This window comes from Miscanthus floridulus, chromosome 9 (genome assembly GCF_019320115.1).
Source record: "Miscanthus floridulus cultivar M001 chromosome 9, ASM1932011v1, whole genome shotgun sequence".
NCBI classification, from domain to species: domain Eukaryota; kingdom Viridiplantae; phylum Streptophyta; class Magnoliopsida; order Poales; family Poaceae; genus Miscanthus; species Miscanthus floridulus.
In genome coordinates this window covers 33,948,186-33,966,209 of record NC_089588.1, presented here as the reverse complement: position 1 = coordinate 33,966,209, position 18,024 = coordinate 33,948,186, and the positions used below count along the sequence as shown (strand labels likewise).

The window sequence follows — 18,024 nt, the reverse complement described above, 5'->3', positions numbered from 1 at the left end:
TGAAAAGTATAGAATTGCTGGTAGTAAAGGTAGAAAAGAGGTTAAACTTGAACCGGGTGATTTGGTTTGGTTACATTTAAGAAAAGATAGATTTCCTGAGCTACGTAAGTCTAAATTAATGCCAAGAGCAGCTGGTCCTTATAAGATTATTGAGAAAATAAATGATAATGCATACAAACTTGAGTTGCCACCCGAGTTCGAGGTTAGTCCCACATTTAACATTGCAGATTTGAAACCTTATTTGGGAGAAGAAGATGAGCTTGAGTCGAGGACGACTCCAATTCAAGAGGGGGAGGATGATGAGGACATCACTCCTTTGGATGTACCAGCTGATCCTCCAACCGTCATGCAAGGTCCAATGACCCGGGCTCGAATGCGTCAACTCAATTTACAGGTGAGCTTGTTCTTAAGCGATCCTTTTCATACTTTTGAGAATAGATTACTACCTAATGATGTTATCTTGCTTAGGAACATTGGAGAGGGTCAAGAGGGACTAAGAGGACGTGGAGGAGGTGATGATGACCAGCAAGGACGTCCAACACAAGCCGGAGGCCTAGTCCAACACGAATTCGAGTCTGCCTCGGCCTCCAGGACCAGTCTGCCTTAAACTGGTCGCCCAGGATGCATCCGGACTCCGTTTTCGATGATCCACATATGGATGGAAAGCTAATTTGATAAGGAAGCTAATCCAAGTGGTTTCACGTCAAAAGCTGTTCGGAATCAACGGGAATCGTCGAAACAAATTAGCGTCCAGAATCTGCCAGGGTGCTGCGACACCGTCTTTTGGTCCGTTGGACCGTGTATCGAGTTTGGGCCCATTAGGGGCGCGTCCAGGGGTCTTGCACGACCCTAGAGTATTCATAAACAGCCGCCGCCCCTCCATTAGGGTTGGGGTTTTGCTTAGATTATTCTGTCAGGAAACAGTTTCGTCGTTCTTCGGTTTGTGAGACCCCAACTCGTGAGATTAAACATACATCTGCAATTTGGTTGCGATCTTTCTTGTTCTTGCTTGTGTTCTTCGTTGCGCAGGCAGGGATTAGCCTTCTTGGCGAGGTCAACCTGGTCCGAGACTCGGTTGATAACCAGAGGAGCTGTGGTGCTAAGATTGCAGGGTTCGATCTTTCGATCTGAAGCCGGATCGGTGTGTCATTCTCCGCCACAACGATAGTTACCATCACCTGACGGAAGATCGGGATCCCCGTCTCCATTAAGTAGTGGTAGTAGTCATGAGTGGCTTTGATCTATGGTGAACCCAACTCATGTCTTCGATAAAATTTGTTGAATTTGCAAGAACCATGCAGCGAGGAGTTCATCTGAACAAGTGTCGCCTCGATCTAATACACAATGGAGGAGGCATAGCTGTTGCATTTTTTACTGCACACGCCAGAAAGTCCACCGCTGTCCATTTAATCTCTCGTCGGATAATATAAAGTGTAGCCATTTCTAGCTAGCTGCTTGCATGCCTCTGCAAAACCAACCAAGAGAAATTGCTTACGAAAGCAACTCCTCTTCACTCTTTAGTTTGCCCCTTGGCTGTTGTGACTGTGTTTTTAGAGTGAAATAACTGTAGAGACTTTCCTCCTACATTCAATTCACTATTGGCAACCATGCAAGGGTTGCTTTGTGCCTCGGTTTGGTAAACCAGACACGTATCAGTATATGTATTTGGCATGCTGGTCGAACTAATTAATGATCTCGCCATTGTGGTTGAAGCATGCTGTGTGAAAGGAATGCTTTATGTCAATGGCTTATGTAGTGTATATGAACCTATAACAAGTACTAGTTGCAGTTGAATGGAATAGTCATGTACACAACAGACAGTCCGCATAGTGCAGTACTGACCCCGGCGGACAAAGCCTATGTGTCCGCTAAAGCACACATTTATAACAACTGAGCATACCGAACATGTTCAGAATACAAAGCCAGAAATCCAAAGCAAAGTGCAGCTTTATAATACATATTTTCCCAAAGATTATACATGAAATATCCTACAAGTCATCGTCACCTCTAGACATGTGATCTCTGCCGCCACAGTTACTGTCATCACTGCAATACTGGTTTCCAGTATCATCTTTATCCTCATCTTCGTACTCGCTGCCTTCAAGTATGCTAATTGCTTCCCTCTTATCTCTTAGAAGGTCTTCTAAATTAGTTTTAATGATAGTGTCTTCTCCATCATGACTAGCTTCATGCATAACCTGATCACCATCACCTAGCAGGACTTCATGCTCATTGTCAGAACTGTGATCATCTTGGTGCACTATAGGCTCTATTTCATTCACGTCATACATATCCCTATGTTTGAACTTCTGCACGACCCGCCAATCTTTGCCCAAGGAGGTGTCCTGCAGATAAAAATCATCCTTGCCTATGTCACAAGAATGAATGGGTCATCCTTGTACCAGAATGATTTAATGTTGATGGATCTGAAATGTCCGTCATCATCAATGCCTGCAAACTTCGTAGTGCCATCTAGATTATACCAGTCACAGCACAGAAGAACCACTATCCTATGGCTTTATACAATGGAGTTATACATCAACTGAATAACTTCTCTAAGGACACCATAAAATTCCACTGATTGGCCTTCATGTGTGATGGCGGTCATGACACCACTGTTCTGTGTATGTAGGGATTTCTCGCAATGATATACCTGACTCCATTAATACTGCAAGCTGCATAGACCCAGACTCGGGTATTAGGACCACATGATAGTGCATACAAACCTTCACTGACCTCTGTTGATTTCTCTCTACGTAGCTCCTCGATCTACACACAAACATGAAACCACCATCACCACTAAGTTGTCGTATAATTCTGCCAATGATTGGCCTAACAGAACTAAAATATGCAAATCACGTACATGAGACTTAAACCACGTTGGAAACTCTGCTGCTAGCTTACTATCAACATCATCACTTGCTCCTTGTTCCTCTAAAATTTGTCTGTATATTCTGTAGCACATATAAGCATTATTATTGGTAACATTTCGTACGTAATATAAGAAACAACAAATTAGCATATAAAAAATAATACTTATTGCACATTTGGTCTAACCTCGTCACAGTTATTAAGCACATACCAAGCTAGCTTATTGATTTTGGCTTTATCCTTGATGTCCTTCACCCTAATCTGGCCAATGGGCTTGACACCATGCATGAAAATAGAGGTCTCACCAGGTGCTGGCCCATCATGTGACATATTGTCATCTCAGTTATATCTTGTTTTAACATCATCCATGAACCTCTCACAAAATACCAACGTCTCACTTTCTAAGTAAGCCTCCGTAATTGATCCTTCAGGCCTGGCCCTGTTCCTTAATAAATTCTTCAACATGCCTAGTCACCGTTCTATTAGGTACATCCATCCGTACTGTACGGGCCCTCTAAGAAGTGCCTCGTCAGGTAGATGGACAGCCAAGTGCACCATAACATCGAAAAAGGCTAGTGAAAAAATCTTCTCAAGCTTGCATAAGATGAGTGGGATGTCCCGTTTTAGCTTTTCCATGACTTCTTTCCTTAGAGTTCTACTGCACAGTTGCCTAAAGAAGTTCCCAAGTTCTAAAACAGCTTCATATACATCTTTGGGAACAATACCTCTTAAGCCTGCATGTATGATCCTCTAGAGAAGGACATGGCAAGTATGTGTTTTCAGCTTGCCAACTACCTTGGTACCATCTGCACTTATGGATTTTGCTAGGTTGGCTGCATAACCATCTGGAAACTTGACGCCTTTAAGGAACTTGCAAAATTCTGCTATATGTTTTCCGTCATGACATAGTGAGCCTCTAGGAATTTAAGTGAGGTGCCTTGCTGCACGCCGTGATATTGAGGACTTATGTTCATATCATGCAAATCTAGCCTAGCATTCGTTGTGTCCTTTATCTTGCCCTCCACTTTCAACAATGTCCAAAGAATGTTTTCACATATGTTCTTCTCAATGTGCACGACATCAAGATTGTGTGGCAGCAACAGGTCCTTCCAATACGGTAGCCCCCACCAAGAAATTTTTTTATTATAAATCACTGGCTCTTCTCCACACTTTCGTTTCCTTTTCCACCGTGCTTACCTGGGCAGACATCTTTCACCTTCTTGAGTTCCCCAAGGACCTCCTATAAGGTGAACTTTTTCGACACATCTTGGTCCTTAGTTTCTCCATCAAAATCCAAGCTCTTCCTTTAAGGGTGATCCCTAGGAAGGTAACGATGGTGTCCAAGGTAGCCTAGCTTCTTTCTTAGGCTCCTTGACAATGGATTTTTGTCACAATAAATACATGCATAATAACCTTTTGTAGTTTAGCTTAACAAGGTGCTCAATGCCGGAAAATCGTGTATGCACCAAAATACGGCAGCGCGCAGAGTGAAGCCTTTCTTATTATCAAGATGTAGTACATGAAAAGTGTCGACACCCTTCCATAGTTCTTTCAGTTCTTCTATAAGAGGCTCCAAGAATACATAAAAATCCTTTCCTAGAGAGGTTGGGCCCGAGATCAGTAGAGACATAAAGCAATTCAATGGGTTCACACATTCCCATGGTGGCAGGTTCAGAGGCGTTACAAGAACAGGCCACATACTATATGTCGAGCTAAAGTTGCCAAATGGATTGAAACCATCTATGGTGATGGCAAGCCTCAAGTTCCTTGGATCATCTACAAAAGTTTTGTGCTTTCTTTCAAAGTCCTGCCATGCCTCCTCGTCTGTTGGATGGCTCATTTCACTGATATGCTTCTCTCGCTTAGTCTCATGCCATTCGGCATCCACTGCTGTTCCTCGAGCAACAAAGATCCTCTACAACCTCGGTATTAGAGGAAAATGCCTCAAAACCTTATGAGGAACCTGCCTGCTACCATCTGCATCCTCCTATCTAGACTTTTTGCATTTTGGGCACGCTTGCAATTCCTCACGATCACCCCAAAACAACACACAGTTGTTCTTGCACACATGGATACTTTCATAACCTTGTCCCAATTCTCGAATATATTTGCGTGCCTCCTCACATGATTTTGGTACATTGCTACTAGGGAATACATCTAACAGCAACACCAATAGTGCATCAAAATAGTTGTTGCTAACTCGATAGTGGGACTTGATATAGAGCAACCTGACAAGGAAGGAGAATCTTGAGAAGGTAGATCCAGAAGAAACTGATTACTTCAACTCATCCAACACTCTTTCAAACTTTGGGACTCTTCTAGCCCACTCTTCAAATGTCAACAGGTTTTGAACTAGATCATCATAATCTAGTTATGTTATCGCCCCCGTCCTCCTGCTCCTCCTCCTCTGCAATCCAACCATCATGATGAGATCCATGCACATCTGATGGCACTACAATGTCAGTACCTCCTCCCTCTTCCACATGATGAATCCATGTGGTGTATGTGGGTGACATTCTGTGTATAAGTAAGTCATCTTTCACCTCCTGTCAAGTTTTAACCACCTGGTTAAGACAATGTGTACATGGGCAAGGGATGTTTTACTTTGGGTATTTTTGTTCAACCATATCCATGAACTCTTCAACTCCTATGATGAACGTCAGCAAGAATGGTCTCCCATCAGGGATCCAGGATCTATCCATCTGTTGCAGCAAAAGTATGCAAAGGCCATTAGAGTTTGGACCATTGGGTGGACAATGGCAAAAACTAGCATTAGAACCAAGCATACAGTGTTTGAGAGCACTAATATGTGCATTTGTTCATATCATACTATGGGATAGTCTGGTTTTCTATTTTGTGTGATAAAAGCATTGATTTCAATTAAAATTCATGCAGAATAGCCTTTCTTTATGTGTTCTTTACTTTATCGTGTATAGAAAATGGAGTCCTATAATCATAGAAGAAGGTACTCATACCTTTGTTCTAAGAACTGGCACGACTCGGTTCCAAAGCCGCCTCTGCCGCGGCACACACCTAATCACACGGACGCCAATGCCGCCATGCTCCACCGAGAGAGCCCCGCCACGCCACCGAAAGGATGCTTGAGCCACCATAGTAGACTGAGGTCCTCCACCTCCGTCTCCTCAGCCGTCACCGCCGCCGTAAGCCCAGCGGGCACAGATTTGTTTCCACTTGTAGGGGATATATCCAATTTAGGTCAACCTATAGGGCATCCACATAGCAAATAGGATACTATAGCGACTCCAAAGAGATGTCAGCACAGCTAGGCATCTAGCATAATGGTAAAGACGCTCCAATCCTGGATCTAGATCCCGTGTTCGACTCCTAGGTATTAGATCTTTTTTTGAGAAATTAAACCCCGACGGCCCACATGGTATAAGTGACACACAAACCGTCGGGTCCCACAGGTTGGATGGAGATGAAGAAAGATCCCATAGGTACACGTGACATGTAAGCCTCGGGTCCCACAAGTCAGATGCAGAAGGATCGAGCAGAGCCTTTTATGATGAATTACAAGCATCAAGTGACAAGCAAGCCATTGGGTCGCATAGGTCAGATGGAGATGGGCCATCGGGTCCCATAGGTCGGATGGAGATGGAGAATGGTCCCACAGGTATATGTGACATGTAAGCCATTGGGTCCCATAGGTTGGATGCTGAAGGGTCCCGCACGTACACGTCAGACGGAGAAAGGACGAAGCGGATACTATTATGATGAATTGCAAGAGTCACGAATGAGTAACTATAGGTCCCACATGTACACGTCGGATGGAGAAGGGTCCCACAGGTACATGTCACATGGAGATATGATCGAGCAGAGACTTTTATGACGAATTCCAAGCGTCACGGATGAGTAACTATAGGTCCCACAGGCACACCGCGGATGGAAAAAAATACCGTGTGGAGATCTATGATGAAGCTATTCATTATAGATCGAATAGTTCATCATAGATGTGTAATTAGTTCAATGACGAAACCCTGTTCATCGTAGTTTTAAAGGATATCGTCACAAATGAGTCGCGCGAGTGATCTATGACAAAACCATGCGCTCTTCTATGACATTTTTCATCATAGAAAGGAAGGGTTGCAGGATCGTCACCACTGATCTATGATGAAACAAAAATATTCGTCATAAAAAGCGATCTTCTATGACGATTTCGGATTCGTCATTAAGATTTTTGTCATAGAAGTGGAAATTTCTAGTAGTGTGCGCTTCTCCAAATCTCCTAGCCCATTTTTACTCCAGTCACCTAGATCACCAGCCACCTTGTGCAACACCCCTTCCACCCTCTCCCTAGACACCTCTATAGCCGTGCGTCACATGTTCTCCACAATGACAGCACACTGCTCCTCCTCCACCCAACTCGCCTCAAAATAGAACGCATGTTGTCTACCCCCGGTTGCCCCTCCTCACTAGTGAATTTCTATCCACGATGATGGGACGATGATCCGAATGTCTTGGTTCACCATTTATCACCCAATAGAGTGGAAATCATGAGATCCACTCTCCATAGGCCACAACCCTATCCAGCCGCTCATGGATGTAGTGCTCGCTGGTATGGCTATTGTTTCGCCACATGAAAGGGTCACCCTCAAATCCTAGGTCATTCAGATCACAATCCTCTGATGCTTCCTTGAAACTATCCATGTAGACCTGCTTCCTTTTGGGACCTCCTTCCTTCTCACCCTCCACTAGCACCTCATTGAAATCACCAACACAGAGCCATGGACGGCGCCTCATTGCATTTAGAGTAAGCAGCGCCTTCCATAACAACACCTTCTTCTCAGTCGCTGACTCCCCATAGAAGCCCATGAGCCTCCACACAAAGCCATTTGCCTCTTTTACCTCCGCATCGATGTAGATACACGAAATCTGTCTCACATGCAAATCGATTCCTGACCGCCAAAAGATTGCTAATCCACCATACTTCCCATCACAATCTTTCGACATCATGTTTGTGAGCCCCAATTTCCACCTAAAGCCTTGTATTCTTGCCCTATCCATCTTGGTTTTAGACAAGAAGAGAATGTCGGGGTCCTCCTTCTAAATGTTCAGAAGGCCACGACTGCTGCGCTGTTCCCAAATCCACGGCAGTTCCAAGCAATAATCTTCATTAGGATAGTAGGGCTGTTCTGATAGCCTCGCTTCATTAGTTGCAGCTTGCTTCTCCACCCCATCAGTACTACCACACTTGGCCTTCTTCGCATCCTTCATTTTAGCCGGCTCTATCTCCATCAAATCATCTCTGCTCCTTTTCTTCTTTAGCTTCTCACCTAGGCTCTTGGCCGCCTCTCCCTTCTGCTCATCTCTTTTAGCCCTCTTGAATTTACACGGTGCTTTATCCTTCTCCCCATCCTTCTCCGTAGTAATAGGTGTAACCAGTGGCATTTGCATGGTAGTATTGACATGCCCCTCACTATTCACCTCCCCATGCAGCGTCATTGCGAACTCCTTTTCAGATGCTGGTGCTGGGAATAGTTCTATGCACACCAAACTAGGTCCCCGTTCCTTGACCTGGATCTCCTTCATCGGGCTCATCACCTCTTCTTCTTCACCCTTCTTCGCCATTAGCTTATTTCCACTCTCCTTCCCTGAGTCCCGCCTCCATGAGGGGCCATCAGCATGCGATTTGCTCCCGCTGCCCCAACTGCTAGAGCCGCCACCCCTCCAGGATCCCGAACCCCCACTCCATCCGGAAGGCACATCGCATTGCTCCTGTGCATTGTACCCTGGCTTGTGTAGTGGCACGAACCGTAGTTCCTTACTGTACAACGTAGGCTCATCCTTACCCAACTTCGTGGAGCACACGCGATCAACGTGCCCAATGAGCCCACACACGTAGCAGAAGTCAGGTAAGTATTCATAGGATATGGGACACTAGCGATCTCCTTTGTCACCTCCTAGATCCACAATAATGCCACAGCGCAAAGGCTTGCGAATGTCCATACGGATCTTGAGTCAGAGACTTCTACCTGCCGCCAGTTCACCGCCATCGGCCTCCACCTCCATGAACTCGCCAATATCATCTCCAATAGCTCGAGCCATAGATCGGTTCATCAATCCCATAGGGAGGCGCTCCACCCTCGTCCAGATTGGAATGATGGAGAAATCAACCTCGTCTAGGGACTTTGTTTCATCAAAATCTGTTACCACCAATAGCTCCTTTGAGATCATCCATGGCCCATCCTCAAGCGCCCTTCTCTCCCCCGACGCCTGGTTGAAGGAGATCAGAAAAATGTTTTCTTCGAGATCCTTATAGATGATTCCTTTTGCTGGACACCAGATTCACCCCACCGTTTGCTCCAAGACATCGGATCTGACTCCCTTCTCCGAGAACAACTTCGCCACAACCTGAATTGGCCGATTACTCCCTCTAGCCTCCATCTCCGACCCGATCTTGATGCTTCGCTTCTCTTCCTTCGACAACTGCAACTTCTTCATCATCCCCTCTACCCCCTCCATCATCACCTACCCCTAGAACACCGCACTTTTGGGATCTGGTCAAGGACTAAACCGGCTAGCAAATTGGACTAGGGGTTTTTGGTTTTTGGTGGACACTCGGTGCAAATTAGGATGGATCAGATCGCGTCATGGCGACAGCAATCCTGGGAGAACCTAGGTCCGACCCCAATGAAGGATCGAAAACGGAATTGGAAGAAGGAAGGGAGGGAGGAAGAAGACCATATGAACCTCACGACACCCCTGCTCGAGCCGCCTAGGGAAACCCTAGGCGCCGAGACAAAACAGTCACTAGTATTACATTATTGGGGTTTATGATAATCTAACAGTTCGAGAAACTAAAAAAGCCTCAAACTCTGATAAGTAAACTTGAATAAAAATTAAGATAACAAAATTTGATTTCTATACGTGTTGGCAAAATTGATAAACAAATAAAGAGTTCATGTAAAATGTTAATAACAAAGAAAACATTTGAAAAAACTATAAAAAGTATTTGGAGAATAAATAAATAAATAAATAAATTATAATTAGGTATATCTAAATTAAAAAATATAATAAAAATTATTTATGCTTAAGAAATTTAACTGAAATTTGATTAAAAAAAGGCATAAAAAAGAAACAAATGAATTACAACTCGATAAGTATATAAAGAACTTGTATAGGTTGTTTGAACTCTAGACTTGTCCACAAATTAATATTTATTTTAAATTTCTAATCGGTATAGGCTCTGTTCGTTTATCTTATAATCCATATTTTTTAGCTTGTTTTTTTAGTGAAAAAAATGTTTTTCTCTCGTAATAAATTAACTGAAAGAATGTTTCGGCTGTTTTTTTTCGGCGAAGCCACGAGACCTATATTGTTTGGGACCTCACCCACATGCAATCCGTCATTTGGACCGAGTCACGGACTCACGGCCTCCTAGTCCCGGCAGCCTCCGCCGCCACCCGCAAAACCCCAATCCGCCCCGTCCCCAAATCTTGGAGCTCGCCCCCGTCGCCTCCTGCCCTGGGGAGCTAGGCATCTTCCCCGCGGCGGTCGGAATGCCTGCCGGTAAAGCGCCGAAGGGAGCGGGGCAAGCATCTCCGGCGAGCGGCGGCGACCGCATTGGCGCCCTCCCGGACGAGCTCCTGCACCGGATCCTCGCCTTCCTCCCCGCGCAGCAGACCGTGCAGACCTGCCTGCTCGGCCGGCGTTGGCTCAGCCTCTGAAAGTCCGCCACTGTTCTGCGCATAGTCGCCGACGGGAACGCGCCGCTGCCCTTCGAGGAGGCCCGGGAGTTCGTGGACAGCCTTTTGCTCCTTCGTGGAAGCCTGCCTCTCGAGTCATTTGAGCTTAGGGTCGACGGCGCCGCCATTGACGTTCGCTGCGTGAGGCTCTGGGTCAGTTACGCCGGGCAGTGGAAAGTCCAGGTGCTGCGGCTCAGCTTCCATGGGAATAAACATGCTTCGGTCTCGCTCCGGCCGCAGGACCCACCCATCGCCTCCATGCACTTGACCAGCTGGTGCTTCGCGGCGTCGCGTTCAATGGCGACTTCCTTGACCTCTCGAGGTGTCCCACGTTGAAAGATCTAGAGACTGAAGGCTGCTCCTTCGTGCTTGCGGGAAGAATCTCGTCCCAGTCCTTGAAGCGTCTAAAAATCACAGGAGCCGTATTCAACCACAGTTCCCGAACCCGTATTCATGCCCCCAATCTCACTAAGCTGGAGCTACAACTCAGCTATGGCAAAACTCCTGTACTTGAGAGCATGCCCTTGTTGATTTTAGCACTTGCTGTGATCTGGGGGAAGTTTGACTGTTGCAGCCGTTCTAACTATGAGGACTGTGGTGACGAGAGCTGCGAAAATTGCATACCAAACGACACTTCCTCCGTGCTTCTGCATGGTCTATCACAAGCAAAGATTTTAGAGTTGGGAGCTAGCGATGATACGGTATGCTTACACCTCAAATCATCATGTTCATGTTCAGCTTGTTTTGGACATCATGATTGTAGTGAAGATCTAATGATCAACTTGATGTTGCTTGTCCAGTATATTTTCAGAAGGGATTTGAAATGCTGCCCTACTTTTACTCGATTAAAGTCTCTGAAGCTCAATGAACACTGGTGTGTGCCTGATATACAAGTGCTAGTACATATTCTTGAACATTCACCAGTTTTAGAGGAGCTTTATCTTGTTCTAATTTACAAGGTAAAGTATTTCTAAATGGGAAACTGTTGCATCGTGGAACTTTATGTAGATTGTTTGTTGATATTGGTGAACTCTTTATGACACTGCAGATGCTGGAACTTAATGTGATAATGAAAGGAAGGTTCAGTCCAAAGGAGCTACCACCCACAATATCAGCACACCTTAAGAGAGTGGCAGTCAGATGTGGAGCGGTTGACGAAAGAGTTCTTCAAGTTTTGAAGTTCCTGGGTGAACTTAACATCAGTAAGTTAGCTAGTGCCTTGAAACATTCTTATCCTTTTTTTTGTTTGCTGTTTGGCCTAACATTAAAATATGGGGAAAATCAAAGTGGCTAGCAATCAGGAAACTCCATGTTAATTACTAAAGCAGTGATTTGGGTATGCCAAGTTATTCTGGGAATGAAAATCTTGCACTGCATTCTGCCATTCTGGTTATGGGAAGCAGAAAGTACCATTTGATCCATTTTGTTCTCGAATCAGAAGTGTTTGTATATACTCTCCAAGCTTTTGATAAAAATTGTTGGCCTCTGTATGTAGGAAAGAGAAAGCAACATGTTGCACATTTTTTGGCATTGCAGAGCAGCAGCACAATGTGCTGCTTGCTGATTAGTTCTGTGCCATAAAACAAATGTCAGTATGTCAGATTTCGTTGAATGGTTCCTACTGTATATGTAATTTTTGAGTTGTGTTAACTGTTAAGTATTTTGTTTCAAAAGTTCAGTGGATAACCTTCTCTTTGTTCGTTGGGAATCTGTACATAACTAGTCTGATTAGTTCTGTGCCATAAAACAAATGTCAGTATGTCAGATTTCGTTGAATGGCTCCTACTGTATATGTAATTTTTTAGTTGTGCTAATTGTTAAGTATTTTGTTTCAAAAGTTCAGTGGATAACCTTCTCTTTGTTCGTTGGGAATCTGTACATAACTAGTGTATAAATGTCTTCCATAAAGTACTCTTATTTGTTTCCCTTGTTTCATTATTTTATTGCTGGGTTAATCATCATGACACATTGGAGCAATTGAATATGTTTTCACCATCTTAGAAAGTTTTAGGACACACATAGTGCTGGTCGAACAGTTATGAAAGTAGCCAAGTTCTATGCAAGGATGCAAATAGAAAGTAATGTGATATCCAAATCAGTTTTTGTTTGGATACATTAACTTATTTATCGGCATTGATATCCACCTTATCAGCTAGAATTCTACACTGAGGACTATCTGCTTGTCATGAATGTCTTGATTTTCTTGCTAGCAATGTTTGTAGTGTTACTGGGAGATGCCAAGTTCAGCTAGGCGCTAGGCGGAATCTAGGCGCTGACCCACTGCCTAGCGCCTAGTCGGGAGTACTCGGTCCTAAGCGTTTTCCTAGGCGTTTTGACAATATAGCCATAAATTATATATATATTATGTATATAACTACTATATATGACTATATGAGTCACAATAATGAGTAAGTAGAAAAAGAGGGCAGTAGACATATCTGATTCCTAGCCGGCTTACTCTTGCTTTCTTGCATGTTCCTAGCTCCTGCCTCCTGCAACACATTTTCACAGCTAGTAGTTAGTAAATTAGTCAATAGACAGCTAGCTGGTCATCCAAAAAAAATGGAAAACACTAAGTTGTGACTTATCTGGATGATTTTAGCAGCCTCCCATCCATGAGCACACCATATCAGCAGCTGGTAATTACAATACAAGTGGATAGGACAGTAATACAAGTGCACAACACAATTTATAAATAAAGGACAGCACAAGCACATAGTTGATAGTTCCCTCACTGTAGTTCAATACAAGCTGCACAACACAATTTATAACTAAAGGACAGTACAATACAAGCTGCAGTTCATATTTCTTCGTCACTGTAGTTCACATCCTCATCGTCATACTCTTCTTCTTCAGACTCAATTCTTCTCCTTCATAGAGCTCCCTCACTCTTGCACTTCTACGCAGCTCAAGCTGTTCATCTGCTCCCACTGCCTCTCCAATGACAGACCAAGGTATCCCGGTACCTTCCATCTCATCTTCCTCCCCATCTCTAAAGTCAGCTAATGCACAATCATCCCCACCCTCTTGGAGAAAACCTTGAGCTTCAGTTGTATCACTAGACTGAAGTATCTCAGTGATTTTGTTTGACTTCATCTTTTCTCTCTTACTAAGCAGCTTGGAGTTGAATTGGATATACACCAGCTTGTTGAGGCGGGTTGTAGTAAGCCTGTTCCTCTTCTTAGTGTGTATCTACAATTTAAAAAGAGCATTCTCAGTTCTACAATTAAATTGTAATGCTGCTGAAAGCCTGAAACATGTTCATAAATCATAATAGATAGGTAGTTAGGTACTAACCCCTTCAAACCCACTCCAATTTCTTTCACAACCAGAAGAGCTTGATGTCAAAGATAGGATCCTTGTAGCCATCTTCTGTAAAGCTGGTGTTTCATATCCATACAATCTCCACCATGATGCTGAAATAAAAAAACACCTCTATTAGTTTAGAAAACAGCAAACAACAAACAGCCATGAGCCATAGGAAGTACCTCTACCTGGGTTGTAATCAAAGTTTTCAAAATTCCTAGCAAGCTTCTTGCTAAAGGGTCCTTCTCTATTTTGAAACTTCTTTAGTTCAATGTTGGCAGCCATATGCTGCATGTCCTCATCATGATAAAAAAATTTCTCAACACAAGATATAAACCCTTCTGATATTTTGGGCTGATCAAAGATTGATGGGTCACTATAGCTATAGTGAGGATTCAGCAAATAGGCTGTCAAATGCAATGGAGAAAAGTCTTCCATTCATCTTCTTGTCAATAACAGCTATTACATCCTTGAACCGAGCCTCAACATTTCCAAAGGCCTCTTTGATCTATCTCTTTGCCTTTAGTAGTTGTCCATAAAGGAAACCCATGGATGGCCTCACATCCCCATCAACCAAACGGAGGACTTTGACCAATGGCTCAAAAACAGTCAATGTTAGCTTCACATCCTTCCAAAAGCTTGGACTCAATATAGTTGCTGTTGCCTCTTTTCCTTTCTTTGATTTCACATCCTTCAATGAGTCCCACCTACTATGAACCACCATCTTCCTTAACTGGTCCTTCTTCTCTTGCATGCTACTCAAAGTGAGAAAGTTTGAAGCAAACCTAGTCACTCGTGGCCTCACTACCTCTTTCCCCTCTGTGAAGTATCTCAAGCACTCCAATGTCCTTGTGTGCCCATAGACAAATATGGTAAATGCCTTTGCTTGGTCAACCACTTTCTTGAACCGAGTCAAGTTGCCAATTCCTTGGAGCATAAGGTTGATTGTGTGAGCTGCACAAGAGGTCCAAAATATGTGTGGTCTCTTCTCTTCCAATAGCCTCTTTGCTCCCATGTTGTTAGAGGCATTGTCAGTCACTACTTGCACCACATTGTCTGGACCAATCTCTTCAATTGCTTTGTCCACAAGATCAAAGATGACCTCACTGGTATGTGAGACATGTGACATCTCCTTAGAGCTGATGAAGGAGGTTCCATCAGCACAATTGGTGCACAGATTCATTATGCTTCTCCTCTTTCTATCTGACCAAGCATCGGTCATAATAGAGCACCCATTTTTGATCTTCTCGGCTTCACGTTCCTACAGCAGACTCTTGGTTCTTTCATATTCTTCTTCCAACAATCTCTCTCGAAGTGAATCTTGACATGGAGGTACAAGTCCTGGACCAAACTGACCAATTGCTTCACACATTTGCTTAAACTCATCATTGTCACATGCATTGAAAGATATTGCTGCCAATGTTAAAAAAGCCTAATTAGTGATCAGGAATAACATCTAATGAATTAGTGATCATGTAATGTAAGTACAGAAGAGTATACTAGCAATTTACCATGTGTATAGGCCCATCTTGCAATATACTTATGCACCTCATGTGTTCTTTCTTTCCAAAGTTCCTTGTTCAACTGCTGTTGCTTCAAAGAATCAGTCTTGGTAGCTTTAGGATCAATAGCACGTGTCCATTTGTCCATGGGTCCTAATTTGTGAGGCTCTGAACTTCCAACACAAGTGACTTCATCGGACTCTCCAACCCTAGATACATTAACTTCCTCTCTAAGTTCTAGCTCACGAACAGTCTTCTCCTCCCTCTTCCTTTTTGCCTCATCTAGTGCTTTCTTGCACTTCTGTTTAGCCTCCATGGCCTGCACTGTTGTAGCCGTGCATTTCTTCACATTCTTTCTCTCATGAGCCAAATGCTGCTTCAACCTATAAATCCCTCCCCTCATCTCCTTCTTACAAAGCTTGCACTTCACCTTGTCCTTGTTGTTAGGATCAACAAGAACACCATACTCCCATCCAACATCATCCGAATTCCTTTTCAGGAGATTCGCTGACTCACTATTTTCTCCCTCACCTAGTGCACCCTCTGTTGTAGACATCCTACATTTAGACAATGGGCATTCACAGCAGGCAAAATCAGATCAACTCATTGGTGATCAAGCAGTGGAGCTTGGAACATCCAATTTACAATGAGATTAGAACATCTCTTCCCTAGCTAGTTACTAACTGCTTGCTACATTTTGTTTTGTTGTGATAATTTTGAGTTCTAGACTGTGCATTCTTCATGTCTAGGAATGGTTCATCACTTATTCAGTGCATCACTTGCTATGGAGAAAAAAATCAACAAATGTCTAGTAATGTCATTAGGAACCTGTGATCTGTACATAAAAACTTTGCTTCATGTACCTAGATATAGGCATGATCACAATTTGTCAGTGCTGGATGGCTGTTCTAATCACAGGCATTCAAATCAGAGGAGAGAAGCAGGGGATGCATTCAAAACAGAGGACATGGAGGAGAGGAGCAGGGGAGGGGCCTGACCTTGGTGCTGCAGGTTCCAGGTGGGGCAGCAGCTTCCAGGCGGGGCAGAGGAGGCCGGCCGGGACAATCCTCCAAGCGGGGTCGCGGGGAGCAGGGGAGGCGCCTGACCTTGGTGCTGCAGGTTCCAGGCGGGGCAGAGGAGGCGGGGCAGCAGCTTCCAGGCGGGGCAGAGGAGTCCGGCCGGGACAAGCCTCCAGGCGGGGTCGCGGCGAGCAGGGCGACCGACGGGGCCGGCGGGTGGAGCTTCCCTCCGGCGCGCCGTCGCAGGAGGAGAGGACAAGCGGGAGTGGCCGAGCGGGCTGCGAGCGGCTATCTGCGACCTGGAAGGCAAGAATCGAGCGGGAGCGGACCTTTTCCTTCTTCTCCTTCCCGCGCGCTTCCTTTCCCGCGCCAGACGCCATAAGCGCGCGCGCGCTTCCGCGGCGGACAAATTTCGCCGTTGAGCGGGTCGTCCGCCTACGCGCCGCCTTGCGCGCCTGCGCGCCGTGGAATCGCCGCCGAGGCGCCGATTTGCGCCGCCTAGTCGCTGCTCCCGCCTAGGACTGCGACTACACCCTAGTCTACGCGGAGGGCCGTCGATTAGCGCTTAATCGCGCCTAGGCGAGCGCCTAGCGGAACTTTGGGGAGATGTTACTTCAAAACTAATGGAATACTGCCTCCACCTAGAAATATAAAAATACTTTAAGATTACTCGGTAGTTTTACAATTTTGTACCAACATATCTTATTTAAATGGCGACACTCAATGTTGCATGTAAAAAACACAATAATGTAGCATTTAGGTGAAATCTCCATAGTTGCATATCAAGACCAGCCAATGTACTAAAGATGCCATGTTCTTGAACATAGGAAGTAATTGACTAAAACTTCTATTAATGCTGCACTTTAGTTGTACAACAATCCAGCTTTCGAGTATTCCAGTTTGCTACAGTTTGGTCAGTTGAAGTTTGTATACATTAGTCTTTTCCCGTGTTTGATGTTTAATTACCCCCTTTTTTACCTCGCAACCATTTCTCAGATGACACCCCTTGGCACTTACTCTGATTTTCGATCTGTACAGGTTTTATTTTCTAGGAATAGAAGCCTAAAGCTGAAGACGGATCTTGGAGCCCCGGTATTGTAACAACCCAAAAATCCACACATCAAAAATACCAACTACAAAATTTTTCTCAAAACTTCCATGTGATGATGAGTGTCATGTAAAGAAACCCAACCTAAGAGTTGCATTAGAAGTAACCCAACCTAAGTCAACACATAAGCATGGCATGTCATATGTTGATTATGATTATTTAATTTCTAACAAATAGATGTTGCATACATTGTTAACTCAAATTGTGAGTTGGATCTTCATTTGCTTTATGTTATGCTTAACAATTCCATTAAAGTAATAAACCATAAAATTATTATTAAACAAAATCCTCTAAACTACAATGAACAAGTTACCTCAGTTTTAAATTCAAATTCTAAACCAAATTTGAATTCAAACAAGGAAAAGAAATGCGAAACAGAAAAAGAAAAAGGGGAGAAGAAGGCCTCGCAGGCTCGGCCTGCTCGGCCCGCGCCGGCCAGCCAGCCTCAGCGCGCGCATGTGGCCCAGCAAGCCGGCCCAGTAGGCCGCCCGCGCGCCCGTCAGCCCCGCCAG

The 18,024-nt window shown here is 44.4% G+C and overlaps 1 protein-coding gene and 2 pseudogenes across 1 annotated transcript; 1 reads left to right on the top strand and 2 right to left on the bottom strand.

Annotated features, from left to right (window-relative positions):
- Window positions 1-10,391: 10,391 nt before the first annotated feature.
- Window positions 10,392-12,145, top strand: LOC136479635 (MEIOTIC F-BOX protein MOF-like; annotated as a pseudogene).
- A 1,255-nt stretch (window positions 12,146-13,400) lies between these two features.
- LOC136479634 (uncharacterized) lies at window positions 13,401-14,295 on the bottom strand. Its single transcript, XM_066477430.1, has 3 exons — window positions 14,072-14,295; window positions 13,875-13,993; window positions 13,401-13,769 (listed from the first exon to the last, which is right to left on the bottom strand). Exons 1-3 carry the CDS (start codon window positions 14,175-14,177, stop codon window positions 13,401-13,403), a joined length of 594 nt encoding a protein of 197 aa, XP_066333527.1. The 5' UTR covers window positions 14,178-14,295.
- A 96-nt stretch (window positions 14,296-14,391) lies between these two features.
- LOC136479633 (uncharacterized) lies at window positions 14,392-16,355 on the bottom strand (annotated as a pseudogene).
- Between the last annotated feature and the right edge of the window lie 1,669 nt (window positions 16,356-18,024).